At 43.8% G+C, this 14,476-nt stretch overlaps 1 protein-coding gene and 1 pseudogene across 1 annotated transcript; both read right to left on the minus strand.

Moving 5' to 3' along the window:
• Window positions 1–476: 476 nt before the first annotated feature.
• On the minus strand, window positions 477–6,469 carry LOC112889268 (protein decapping 5-like). The gene is made up of 8 exons (XM_025955816.1): window positions 6,194–6,469; window positions 4,646–4,746; window positions 3,842–3,910; window positions 2,587–3,720; window positions 2,271–2,348; window positions 1,494–1,676; window positions 1,299–1,409; window positions 477–1,215 (listed from the first exon to the last, which is right to left on the minus strand). The coding sequence occupies exons 1-8, from the start codon at window positions 6,324–6,326 to the stop codon at window positions 1,060–1,062; spliced, it is 1,965 nt and encodes a 654-aa protein (XP_025811601.1). The 5' UTR covers window positions 6,327–6,469; the 3' UTR covers window positions 477–1,059.
• A 5,797-nt stretch (window positions 6,470–12,266) lies between these two features.
• On the minus strand, window positions 12,267–13,671 carry LOC112890522 (annotated as a pseudogene).
• Window positions 13,672–14,476: the final 805 nt, after the last annotated feature.

The following is a 14,476-nucleotide window of genomic DNA, read 5'->3' on the forward strand; positions in this document are numbered from 1 at the left end:
GCAAACAACGGGCCTGAGTCCAAAATCCGTAGGCCCAAAAGAATACGGCCCACACAAAGCCCAATCAGAATCCAAATTCTTCTATGTACTTATTTTCAAAATTTGAAGACCCCGATTCGAAAGTTTGGAAAAAGTATGCAGTTGTTCGTCATCGTTGTGGGTTGCTTTACGTGTTAATCTCAACCCACCAAATCAAAGAGTGCATGAACTGTTCTTCATCATGTACATCTAGGATGTGGATCATTTTTGTGGGCCTAGCAGATGTGGGGCAGCTAGCCACATGCGCACGCGGTTGCCAGCCAGCATTTCTAGATCCTCATTGGAATTCAGAGTTCTTATCATCCAAATTCTGTGACTTGTAATATGTTCTCGTTATGACTTCCATCAAACTCCAAAAAGTGTTAAGAATATATTCCAAAGGACCGGTGCACATGAGTAAGGGACATGATCCCAGAGCAAACGGCCACAAACAAAACTAAATCAACCAGACCCTAGCTTCCAAAGAACGACATACAGTAATGGTACGAGTGCAAAATACAACTAATTGTAAGACACACAAATCTCCGCGCATTGTAGTTTGTCCGCACAAGTAAAACTGACGAGCACACAGTTCAAAAAAAAAACTGACGAGCACATCAAACTGAAGCTCTCCCATCAGGAGCACCATGTCCATGCAACATATATGACATGCCTCCAGCTCTAAGAAAGCTCCACAACATCCAACAACACTGGATGAGCATACAGTAACCAACGGAATTGCAAAATATCATGCTCCTATTTATCTCCGAAGGGAACCGACACTGGCAACAGAAAAGATATGCATCCAATCTCTGCCCTTGCTTCAATGGTGATACCAATTCTTAACTTATCAAATCGGCCACCAAACTATTACTGCATTTTCAGCTATAGCTGGAAGATAGGTATATGCAATAGGCACTCTTCCAACAGCCGAGCTGGGACTTGTGATACATCTCAGGTTTCCAAGCAAATAGGCCATTCTTCACCATAGTCATTCATGTGCTTCTATCTAGGCACTGGAAAGCATATGAATCTTTTGTATCATGATTGGTGGTTAGGGTAAGAGTAGCCACGCCCCCTACCCATATATCCATATCCTCTACCATAATAGCCGCGACCACGAGGACCACCCCCACCATGGGGCCCCCTCCCTCCTCGCATGCCCATTGGTCGATGCCTTGCCGAGTCACCGAAGGTCTACAGCCAAAATAAACATCATAAGCACTGAATGCTAACTAGATGTGTAAGGTAAAGACGCACCGTATATGTCTGTTCAATACCTCGGTATCTATTTTTCTCTGCTCAGAGAATTTAATCCTTCCACTCCTCCCTCCATTGTCAATTGTGTTACACGAGAGTGAATCAAAGAAGTCATCTTTAACATACACGGGCTTTGCAGACGCAAGAGAGAAGGCTAATCAGCATCTAAGATATTGAACAGCAAAGCATGAAAAGCAATCTAATAGAACTACTACCTTAGCTTCTGGCTTTCTAGGAGATATCTCATCTTCTGGAACATCATCTTCATAATCATTTGGATCATCATTTAACTGTCCTGTACTTTTACCAAGATGACCCCATACTTCATCTTTGTTGAACTTCTCATTCATTGCCATGAAATCGAAGTCCTCTGTGAACTTGGTTATGGGACGTGAAAGCTGTAGAGAGAATGTAAGTGAAGACTACAATCTAATGCAGAAGTGGAGCCCCAAACCCAAAGAAGGTTCTGAAGATAGAACATAGGCACTTAACGACCTCGTACTAGAAAAATACTTTTGGGAGTTTAGTTGTCCCCCATTTTATGTCTCCAGGTGACAACACGGTTTGTTTAAATTGCATTGCTTTGATTAAAATACTTTTGGGAGACATTTAATGACAAATGCACTGGATTAGTATACTGCAAAATCTTTGCAACTCTCAACTGGGAAGTCTCATAGCAGTATACCCCAAACAAAAATAACTAACATATTAACCAGAACAGTAGGTGCAGTTTTTTGTAGATTTCTACATTATACTTGATCAAACTATTTGAGCTACAAAAGGATGCTGAAAATACCAAATTTGCCTAACAAGTCTTTTTATAGAGCATTAGAGCTCATCAAGCAACCAAGTGCACCGAAGTTACTGATAGTGCTTTCTTGAGGATGTAAAACTCAGAAAATATATTCATCAGGTGCCAAGTTGACTTCATATCACAAGAACTTCTATATTGGGAAAGCTATTAGGACAGAAAATGTTTCAGATAACCATACCCCATTTCCTCTACCACGACCTCTTCCTCTTCCTCGGCCTCTGTTGTTGTACTGAACATATGAGGAAGCTCCAACAGGCTGATACCAAAAGAATTACAGGAATGAGAAAGGCAACAATCTCAAAGCATGCAAATTAAGTTGTACCTTAAGATGCAAACCCACAAACAATTATTGTGTGTGCTCTTTTTGAGGGGTTATTTCTGGAAGGGGATGGTGATGGGTGGGGGCATGTGGGGGCAGTTTATGCAATTTTCCTTAAAAACATGCTTTCTATGTCCAGCCTGTCTAGTAACATGCTGTCTAAAAAACCCACTACCTTCTCAAGTATAGGCTTTGGTGCTGGCAATAGAGGCTCCTTATTTCCGGACGGAGCAACTGCAGGTTGTTTTGCCTTCCATTCGCGCTGCTTAACTGCTTTATTTTCACCTATCACTTGCATCTCTTCTGACAAAACAGAAGAGGAAGCAACCTTCAAGGGTGAAGGTGCAGACGAAGTAGCCTGAGAGGATGGAACCAGAGAGGAGGTTGCCTGAGAGGATGGAACCGTGGAGGAGGCAACCTTAGAGGATGGAACCGTTGCAGAAGCAGTTTGCAAAGCCTGAGATGGAGTAACTGTGGAGGAAGCAGTTGGCAGAAGTTGACCAGGAGTTACCAATGTAACTTGCTCCGCAACATTGACTGGTGATGCATCATTAGCAGAAGGTGGCTGAGAGGAAGGTAGATAGGTTGGCACTGAAGCAGCAGGTACACTCGCAGGCTTATCACTGGAGAGAGATGGCACAGAGGAGTCAGGTAGAGCTACTGGCTTACTGTTCACCAAAGAAGGCATGCCTTGCGACACGAGCATGGAGGGTTCAACTGTAGAAATTGAAGGACTCACAGACGGGGGAGTTAAACCCATAGAAAACACAGAAGCGGAAATGGAGGATAGCTTATTTGGCAGTTGGCTTCCTGATGAATCAGTTGTTGATGTACTCGATGAAGCAGGTACTGACACTGATGTCGAGACACCTAAAGATTGACTTAGACTATTACTATTACCAGGTTGAAGAAAAGAAGGAAGCTCTGGCATACTTGGAAACCCAGCTGGTAAGGATCCATTAAGCCCAGGATACTGGACAGGAGGCTGCAGAGCCTGTGGAACTGTCAAACTGTGCGGTGGCCGAAGAAAGAGTGGTGGCTGAAGATGAGGAAACCCAGTAGGTGGTGTGTAATATCCTGGCCAGTACATTGGTGGCATTGTTAGGCCGGCGCCATTTGCTGATGATGGCATAGGTGATGAGTTCCATGACTGTAAGCTCGCGCCAGGTTGGAAAGGTGGCAAATTCCCTTGAAATGGTGGTGGCATCTGAATTGCAGATGGAGCATTGTGTGAAGTAGTATCAGCTGATGTTGTGCTTGCAGCGGGAGGCAAGTTTGTAGACAACGAGACTGGACGAGGATAATGTGACTGCACAAAAAGAATAATAACAGTGAGCAAAGACGAGAAAAATTCTAAGAATTTTTTGAAAAGAAAGAATCATAAAAGGCATTTAACATTTGACTAGTCACAAGAAATAACAGAAAGTTACCTGAATAATCGCAGGATCATTGTGTAAAGTTGCCGGCTGAGCTGGTGGAGAGGATTTGACTTGCAGATCCTGCAGTAAAATGTAAAGCTAAGATACCACTGAGAAGATTATAAAAGGAGTATCACAAACACATCAAAGATTAATTGAAACAGTGAATGAGCAGACTCACTAATGAAAACAGTAAATCATTAAACAAAATGTATTTGCATTGAAGGCGCATGACTCAGAAAATCAAAACCGTAGGAACATGTATGAACTAAGTTGTTAGGACCTCAATATAGACATTAGGAGATTATTAGAAAACTCATGCTCATGTGGAATCATAGTAATCATCATGCAACTAGGATGTCAGTTAAGTAAAACCATAAATATTGGTGACATAGTCCTTTCAACTTATAATATTTATGATCACAATTCATGAGATGATACCGTATACACGAAAAGTCCCAAAAAACATCCTTACAAGGGCAACTACACCCTCCTAAATTTTCCTTCAATACCCATCCAGTAAACTATACTGCATCAGCCAAGGCCTTGATTCACCACACCCTCAGTAGTTGCCTAATTCAGGAGCTTGGAATAGACGATTCATTTTCTAGCATTTATGTGATTTTATGAATCCATCTGTGTATTATCCTGTTCCAATTAACTACAGGACTAAAATGGACAATTCTCAAGTTTACAATACTGAACAGCACGGGGATAATATAAACCAAATCAATGATGGCAAACTTTTTGTTCAATAGTAACAGAAATTTAAAACTTAAGACATTAAGGGGTATCTTTTTGTTTTGCAACCATTACCTTTATATCACTCCCTCGAAAGAGTATGTATTCATATATCTTGTCGCTGGCAGGAATCTGTTGGCCATCCTTCTTACGACCTTCAGTTCCAAATGAGCGAACTGTAACAAAAAGTGACATGTTAATACAATCAGAATAGACAAAAGAAAGAACAAAGAAAACAATACTAAGCTAAAAGAACAATACAAGTTAACTCTAGGTAACTTCTTTTAATGAAACCTCCAGGAAAAAAAAAATTATGAAAAGGTCTTGGACTTGGGGAAATACGAAAGCCAATAAACCTCTCATACAAGAGAAACTCTTGGTGTCTTCAAGGACAAACAAAACAAATTTAAGTTGCTGTATAGTCTTTTGAAATGCCTAGGCTCTAGACAGACATCATGCTTAAAACATAACTGGGTTCAGGGAGACATCTAGGCAGTCTAGACAGCTACATAGTATAAATTGAAAAAGTTTAAAGAAGGATATTACTCAAATATGCCAACAATAGATAAGGATATTACTCAAGTAAAAAAAGGATCAGATAGATAAGTACTAGATAAATATAGGACCCAAACTCAGCACCTGTCCAAAATGCTATTAACAACATTAAAGTTTACTATTTGCTCTCCAGAAAACATTGAAGCCGTACGATTTTGTAATTATCATGGATTTGAACCTGTGGGAACCTTTGACCAACTGTCTCTATGAAAAAGAAGCAAGTCGGCTGACAGCTTGGCCACAGATTGTTAGCAGTTCAACAAAACATTAAATCCCACCGTTACAAATACTGATAAGCACACGAGGCACACGACATTAGTGCAAGCAACATCAACAAGGAATATAATTTGGATATGAAGTATGTGAGCCTAAAAATAAACACCTGACCTTTCTGTCAGACACTTAAATAGGTGCATGGCAAATCACAGGTTGGCAACTAAACGTAATGGACCTGGAGCACATCTTGTTCTTGATTTCGGTGTAACTAGACATTCCAAAGGTGGCAGAGGTTCCTAGCCCTTTCTGCTAACGGTTTCTGGTGCATAGGAGTTCGAAAAAAAGGGCGCGTAAAGTGAAGCAGGATTAGAGCTTTCCATATAACTAACTAATGTGCAAACCGCTCGTAAAGTCGTTAGGACATGCATAACCTGCTCAACTTACAGCAATTTTCACTGTAACAGCATATGGCCTAGCTTATCGTGCTATTTTGCCAGTGAAGAAAATAGACAGTGCAAGATAACAAGATGTGAACAACTCAAACCCGTACTAGAAGCTTATGGCCAACCACGAACAATGCATAACCTGAATTCCGCAACGTTCGTTACACATAAGCATTAAGTATTTCATACGCAGCCTAGCTTACGAGAGAATTAAAAACTTTAAGGGGATGAAAAGGCTGAAAAACTAACCAGAAATCGTGCAAAGGAAAATTCCAAAACCTAACACGAATGGAAAAAAAAAAGAAACGGGGGTGAATCCGTAACCCTGACGCATCCCCCATGCCTCTCCGGCTGCTCCGACAGAGTATCCCCGACCCGTCTAGGAAGAGAAGAGAGGGGGCATCCTTACCGTTCCTGAGCCCGATGCTGGACTCCTCGGTGTTGATGGTGTAGAGGACGCCCTCGTACCGGATCTCGCTCTTGGACGTGAGGCTGATCACGCTCCCGATGTACGACTCCGGCGCCCCCGCCGCCGCCGCCATCGCCGCCGACCGCGCCTAGGGTTTCGATCCCCCGCTCCCTCTTCGCTGGGATTTTTTTCTCTCTATCCACTTCGCCCTAAATATTTTCCCCTGTTTTTTAAAAAGCCCTTCGCTAATCAATCCTCCCGGTCGTCTCCCACTCGCCCCAACCCCCAAATTTCGTTCTTGTGGACTCATGCCGTTTCGACTTCAGGCCCACTTACAGGTGGGTCCCAACGGACGTCAACATCTGGACCCACTTGGCGGTGGGGCTCATGGAGACTGGAGAGTGCGTGTTGGCGGTCATGGGGTACGTCAGGTGCTGTGGATATATATATGTACGAGAAGTGGAAGCCTGATGGCCGGATTCGTGACAATAAATGATGATATTAATAATGGCTGAACTGGTGTGGTCATACCGTACGTTAGATTATATATATTAGTGGATAGAAATCTTCACCGTGAAAAGTATTGTTATGCTAATCGGGATATTTGTTCATGTGCGCGTGTGCGACGCATCGTATCGCGAAGGCCTAGGGCAGCACCGTTGAAGCTCCATCGCTACTGTCGGTCGTCAAGTGGCTGGGTTAGAGGTTCGGAGTTGCTAGGGTTGGGATCGGGGTCGCCGGGTTCCAAGAAGCGGACCTATAAAAAGGATCGCCAGGGGGTCTCTGGCACGGTAGTGGGCCGGTCAAGACGGCGGCAAGGCGGGGCGGCGAAGGAGGGGGAAACATGATCGATTAGCGATAGCGGCGGCGGAGGCACCGGAGCGGCGCCAGAGCCGGAGGAGGCGGGTGAGGACGGGGAGCAGCAATCGCAGTCTTCTGAGATGGCAGTGCTGCCAGTCGCGCGCGCTGGGAATAGACCCCTTATATCAGTACCAATCGCAAGTTTTATTGCTGTTTCTATGGATGTTTTATACTTTTATCATTTAGAGTATCATAATTTGAAATCATTTTCAATTCAAGTTCATTTTGTTATTTTCTTAAGAGGCTATATTATTTAGTTCATGTATGTGGTGCAAATCGTTTGACTAGGTGGGGGATTGGATGTTGTTTGGCTACATGCTGATTGGAGGCATACCTTGTTGATCTTATACAGAAGGCATTACGAGTCAAAATACCATTTTAGCCCATCATAGATTTTTATGACTTCACACACGTTATGATATTGTTGAGTGTGAAATGCTATAATTAGAGTATATTGCCATCGATATAATTAATCAAAGATGACTTTGCACAAGTGATAATGTTGTTGAATGCGAAATGCCATAATTAGGTATATTTCCATCGATATAATTAATCAAAGATGTGATTTAGAAATTAGAATGCTTAGTTTCCTATTTATGTCTTACCGCCTTGGCTCACCATTTCTTGTTTTTCTTTTTCCCTATAATCAAGTTTTGTCCAATGCGGTGACTGAGCTGGTAGCCAAATGGAGCAAATTAGGTTCGAACGGTGAAAATAATGTCTTGCAGGGAGCTGGTGAAAGAGAGAGGTGAGAGACTGAGAGATGAGACGGGAGGTAGAAAAAGAGAGGGTAGTGGGTCTAGTAGAGTAAAAAAGTAGTTGTTTTGGTTGTGTATTTGGTGGTCTCAAAGCTCTAGATATATGTGGAATTGAATTTTTTTATATTAAATCACCATGTATGCCTGTGTTGGGCCCACCCTCATAAGAAAAAATTTGTATGTTAAAAGAAAAAACGGTAATGCTAAGAAACGACCGTGCCAACCTAGAAAACGACCGGACGCCCATATGGTATACCATATGCTCCACAAATTCCTATCATATATTTCTATCCATTCATTTGCTCTCCACGTCCCGTCTCACTAGACACATTTACCAATACGACTCGCCTCTCTCATCATATCTAATCTTTTTTTAAGCACCGAGCATGTAGCCATGATCCCCATCCATGGCCATCAGTCCCTAAGCTGCGTGCTGCTTTTAGCTCCTGCACCGCTGCACGCATGCTGCTCCTGCTCTTGGCATAGGCTCGTCCTTCACCACCATCCCGGGCGCCTGCTACGGAGGAGGTAGAAGTCTAGCACAGATCTTTCTGGCCGGCATAGAAAAGGAGCAAGTCGGAGCCACATGATTCATGGTGGAGGAGAAGGCAGATCCAAGAAACGGTGGAGAAGGCAGATCCAAGAATATCCAAGAAGCCATATTATAGCCCCATACCACGCGTCTCTTATCCATTAAACCTTATTTGACACTAGCAAGGCTACAGAAAATTTCTGTGGAGGATGGTTGGATGGGCCTCCGGATGTTGCAATTGGTGTTTTCGGATGTTGCGATTGGTGAATATTGATGTTGTGATTGGTAAATGGATCCCCTTTCCCCGGATGTTATAATGGATAACTTGTAGCCTTACAATGCTCTTTTTTGATGTCATGCTCCTCTCCTTTTTCTTTTGTTGGTTGCTGCATGAAGGATGCTACTTTCCTATGAGATTTAGTTCTCATGGAATTGGTCGACAACAAGCAATCATTTTCATATTACTTTATGTTGCAAACTATGTCTGATCATATTATTTAAAGAAAATTTTTGATGTTTGAAATAGTATTTCTGGATGTTGAGTTGTTAAAAAAAGTTTTGAACGTTGCATGCAACCTGATATGCATGTTGCGGTGGTAATTTCTATCCCAAAATTGATGGCAAAAGTTATTTTTATACATGTTACTTTTATGTTGCAAGCGGTGATTTATAATGTTGCAACTACTATTTTCTAATATTGTGATGGAGCGTTCGATAAGAAATTTCACATCGTATGTTCGGGCGCTAGTAACTCCGAAGACAAATACTTGTGGTGGTGGCCAAGCTATTCAGTCTCGACATGATATATTTCTTTTTTCAAACTTTTTTATGATTCCATATAAAAACATTACTTTCAATTTTTTTTAAGAAAAAAGTTTCTTCTTTCGGGAATGAACTACTATATTTTTTGTATTATTGATTTTTTTTGTATATTTTGCAAAAAAATTGATTTTAAAAATTATTCTTTATTTTTATAAAATTCATTTCAGATTTAAATTATGCTTGCTGTAAAAAAAATTCAAACAAACGTTTGATCCATTTTTTGGTAAAAAAATATTTAAGCTGCATATTTAATATTGTTTTGGAAAGTTTGCTTTAAATTCTTCTATAAACCTTTCTTCAACATTTCCTTAACAAGATTTTTCTAGATTTTTTTAGAAAAAGGTCCACTTTACACTTCCGAACCATCATAAAAGTGCGATCAATCTTCAGCTACAAAATTGGATAACGAGGGTCATCAACTATCAAACCGGACAAGTTTGACTCTTTGGATGGTTTCATTGGTGGTTTTGTATTTTTTTAAGAAAATAAAAATTTCTAGTTAGATCTAAAGAAATCAAAACTAATTTATTTTAAATTAGAAAAATATAAAACTAGTACCACAATTTTTCTAAAAATGTAACCTATCTACTATTGCTCTATTTGAATCTTATTTATTTAAAAATAATAACCATAACTATAAGCAAATAAATACTAGAAATATGAAAAATAGATTCAAATAACTGACAAGTAGAGTGCCAATAGATAGGTTACATTTTTGGAAAAATGCTGGCACTCGTTTCATATTTTTTATTTAAAATTATTTATTTATGAATTTTTTTAGTTTAAACTTAAATAGTTTTAATTTTTATAAAATGAAAACCACATTTGAAACCACCCAAGAAGGCTAAATTTGTCCGGTTTCGACCGTTGGATGACCTCCATTATCCGGTTTTGTTGTTGAAGGTTGAAAATCGAACTTTTGCGATAGTTATTTTTTTCCATTCTTTTATTATTGTGTTTTGGTTCTAGGTTGGAAGGAGCTGACCTGGATTCATTCACTATTTTACATGAGAGAAAACGCAAGAGCAAAAGATTGTAGGTGGAAGGATTGCTAACGATTGGTCATTATTGTGGTTTATGTGACAAACAAGAAACATGCATCAAGTGTCAAAATGCATTGTGCAAGATACCAGGAAAAGGATGAAAGAAGTGCCAAATTCCACAAATTAAACCCACCGATCTTGTGGGTTAAGTATAAAATAATGCACTAGAAGTGGCTTCAAGCAAAAAAAAAAAGCAAAGATGCGTTAAGTATGTGCATAATGTAGCACATTCAGTGAAGTTGTGCTCTTATAGGAGTCCATGGATCCCCTCAGCCCCCTTTATTTTTTTAGACCCCATGGAATCCGCCCGGGCGCGCCAGAGTCCGCACGGCCTGCGCACGGGCGCACTGCCGGAGGGCGGACCGGCAGAGGCGGAGCCGCGGAGGCTCGACGGCCTGCGACAAGGCGCGGCACCTGGCCGTCCTATGGCCTGTGGCCTGGGGGCTGGGCGCTGGCACTGGCAGCTCCGCCTGCAGCATCTGAAGAACGGAACATTGAAGAAGCCAAGAAAAAGAAGGGTATGGATTATGGAACCAGTTAAAACTTCAGACCCCAATTCCATCTATTTTGCAATGAATTTCAATAATTCAAGAATTAAATCTCCAATGTTTGTCAATAATTTGTAGATTTGCAAGATGTCGAAGAGAGCATTGCTCACCTATTTTTCAAGCAGCGGCGGCAGCACTCCTCTAGAAAATGCAAGGCAACCAAAACCCCCCAGAGTAGAGTTTTGTGTCTCGAATATCATTAGTGATCCTGGAATGCGGAAACCAATTGATGAGTACCCATCTGAAATTAGAGATCAAGTAAAGAGGGTATATGCTTTGAGGGGCCCAACTCAACAATCAAAGTATCCCGCCAAACAAGAGTGGCGACCATCAACAATCAAAGTATCCCGCCAAACAAGAGTGGCGACCATCCCACAATAGCCAGCGACCACACATCCCATTGCTGGAGTCTCCTAGCTAGGCAGTGCCTCCAGGAAGGAATACGACGCCGAGTGCCGCTGCCGTCTGACTTGTGAACCTAGGTATAAGTCACCTCCAAATACTCCTGCCCAGGGGCGGAGCTCAAGCTTGCTGTTGGGGTCCGCCGACCCCGCCGACTTCGAAAGATTTCAATAGAAAAACTCTGTTTATTGGTGTTAATAGTGTTACTGACCCATCCTTATTTATACTAGATCCCGGTGGTTCCACGGTCTGGCTTCGCCCCTGCTCATGCCAATTGAGGGAGAGGAACCTCGAGGATGCACAGGAAAAGAGCTTGTCATCATTGTCATCACCGATGGATGTCAGGCAGGTTTTTACTTGGCACCTCCAACCTCACATTATGAAAGATGTTACAACAAATCACGACCTAAAACATCATCCCCTAGTGTGCGGCCCTCGCCAACATGTGCGACCACTGCCACCTCATCCGCAAGGCCAATGTAGCCACATGCCGTCGCCACTTGCTATCCACAATGGCCGTCCAGCTCCGCAATAAGACCTCTATGTCGGAGAAGCAGGTCCTCCTAGCGCCCGCAACCCCCGCTGCTAGCTGCCACTGCTGCACTTCCATGAGCCAATGAGTACCCACGCTTGCGCAAAAGCACGTGGCCCAACGTTACCTAGGTTGGCCGCCACCTCACTCGTGGCGCGCTTAAAACGTCTGCCACTGCCCTTTTAGAGCAAAGTAATAATACAGCTGGCTATTAGTTGCAAAGATCTTTCTACTCTATATCTCAACCCACTCGTAAAATAGTTAACTTTTCATCATTTAATACATGATCCACTTGTATCTCTCGTAAAATTTTTGGTTCTTCTATCGAAGCCGGGTGTAAGGTTATAGCCCGCTTCTCCTCTTCCTCCTCCCCTCTTTTCTCCATCTCAATATTTAACCTGCTTCTCTATTATAATACTTGCTCTTAAGGGCGCCGTATGAACATACTACGACCATTTATGCTATGCACAAACTTAATTTTTATGTTCTATAATATCATGCCTCTTTCAGTCTCTTGATATTCTAAAATGAATTTCCGTGCCTAACTACATCTTGGAAGTTGGAATTAAGTTGGATCATGATGAGCGCGCGGCAGCTTGCATTCCATGCATGGATCAATCCGGCAACAACATCTGGAAGAGCATCTCGTTCCAGACGTCGATGGGGCCGGGCAGGCACCAGTGCACGCAGTCGTTGTACAGCGTCACGTTCTCGTGCGCCCAGTGGCCGTACCGGCTCGGGTGCCCGTCCGGCCGGAGCAGCATCGCCGCCATGGTGTCCATGAGCAGCAGCCTCGCCCTCGCGCCCGCGGCTTCCGCCTCCGCCTTCGCCCTGGCGTACTCCTCCACCTGCGCCGCGTGGAAGTCGAGGTCCAGCCCCGCCATGCGCGCCTCGTCGGCCGCGTACGGCCGCGTCCGCCGGCAGTCGCCGCCCTTGTCCCACTCCCCGCCCTCGAAGTGCGACGTCGGCGACAGCGTCCGCACGACCGCCGTCCCGCCGAACCCCGTGACGAGCGCGCGGAGCGCCGTGCGGAGCGTGAGGTCCGGCACCCCGGGGACGAGGCAGTAGTGGCAGCCGACGACGCGGCCGCCGGCGTCGTGGAACACGGAGCGCCGGGTGAACCAGTTCGCCGCCGAGAGGACGACGTAGTCGGAGCCCGCGACCCCGGCCAGCCAGGCGTCGTCCGGCTCGTCGAGGTAGAGGTGCCACAGATTCGCCGGACTTGTTCGCCTTCACGAGGAACGGCGGCCAGAAAATGGACACGGTGAAGTTGTAGGACTCGTAGCACAGGGTCCTGAATTCAGGATCGGTCGTCTTGGATATGTCTTTGGGGTACGCAACCTGCAAACGAATAGTTAGCACATTGATCACAAGATTTCAGATTAATTTAGTAGCAAATTCGTTGGAAACATTCATGTTTTCTTGCAATATAATTCATAATTCAATGATGTGGTAATTATATAGTACGATCTCCATTGTTTCAATTTCTTGACTAGTACTGTAGTTGGTTACCTTGGAGAGGAGACACATGAGCGACTGCATGTGGTTCCTGGCGAGCGAGTCCCCGACGAAGGCCAGCGACCTGCCCCTGACGACGTCCAGGAACGCCGCCGCGTCGAACCGCGGCAGCTCGCAGGCGGCCGGCCGCCACCGCCAGCTTAGGAAGCCGAGGTCCGGGCGGCCGTACTTTAGGCAGTTCTGGTGCTCCTGGATCAGCGGGCAGCTCCGGTTGGTGTAGTACGGCGGCCGCGCGGCGTCGTCGGGGACCCACACCCACTCGCCCCGGAAGATGTCGCATCCCTTGGGCACCCGCCCGGCAGTGGAGTTCCCGGCGGAGGCGAAGCTGGACGGGTAGCCGTCGAGGAAGGAAGCGTGGCGATCGGCGAGGAGAAAGAAGAAGACGACGACGACGGCGCCGACGAGCAGCGCGGGCAGGGACACCGCGGTGGCAGGGTTGACGCACCCGTGTAGCCCCCGCATTGGATTGGATCAGCGGTTGCTACAATGTTCAGTAGGAGCAGCAGCAACACGGCGAAGAGAGAAATCGGTGATCATTCCAACTTTCCAAGGAGAGGGACAAGCAAGAGATCGGGACGGAGGTGGAGGCTCGTAAGTGGGCGAGCACGTAGGCAGCTGTATCACCAGAGCAAAGTTTTCCGTGCTATAAAATTCAGGCAGCAGCTCTGGTTTCTACATGAAGGGTTAAGCCAAGATTCCCAAAAATAATTCAGGTCGCGCACGATCTGGATGCCGCAGAACCTTCTCTTTCTTTTCGTGCAACTAGTTCATATAGTAGAGTAGGATCATTTGGGCAGCCCATAAGCAATAAACAAGTATTGATCTTTCCTTTCTCACTTATTCTCTCCAACTTACCACATTCTTTCACTTTTAATATTATGCATATCGTAGTAACTAAATACTACTTTATGTGGATCCCACCTATATGGACTACTTGGTTCAAATACATTGGCCTTGCCTTGTAATCCAACATGATACATAAGGTTCCATGTAAAGAAAAGTTCAAGTGAAAAAATTCGTAATTTTCAAATCAACTATCCAAATTAAATTCTAATTGCATCATCACGTTTCTAATGATGATATCTTCAAAATAAGACTACACTTGACTACATTCGGGCGAAATTTAAGGTGGAACAATTTTATTACGAAGCTAGAACAATTATTCCCCTCCAAGAAAACAACAATTGTTCTATATTCAAAATAAAATTGTTCTACTTCAAGAAAAAAATATTATATCTTAAAAAATATTTAATATAGCCAATTGGGA

Source organism: Panicum hallii, chromosome 4, assembly GCF_002211085.1.
Source record: "Panicum hallii strain FIL2 chromosome 4, PHallii_v3.1, whole genome shotgun sequence".
Taxonomy (NCBI): Eukaryota; Viridiplantae; Streptophyta; class Magnoliopsida; order Poales; family Poaceae; genus Panicum; species Panicum hallii.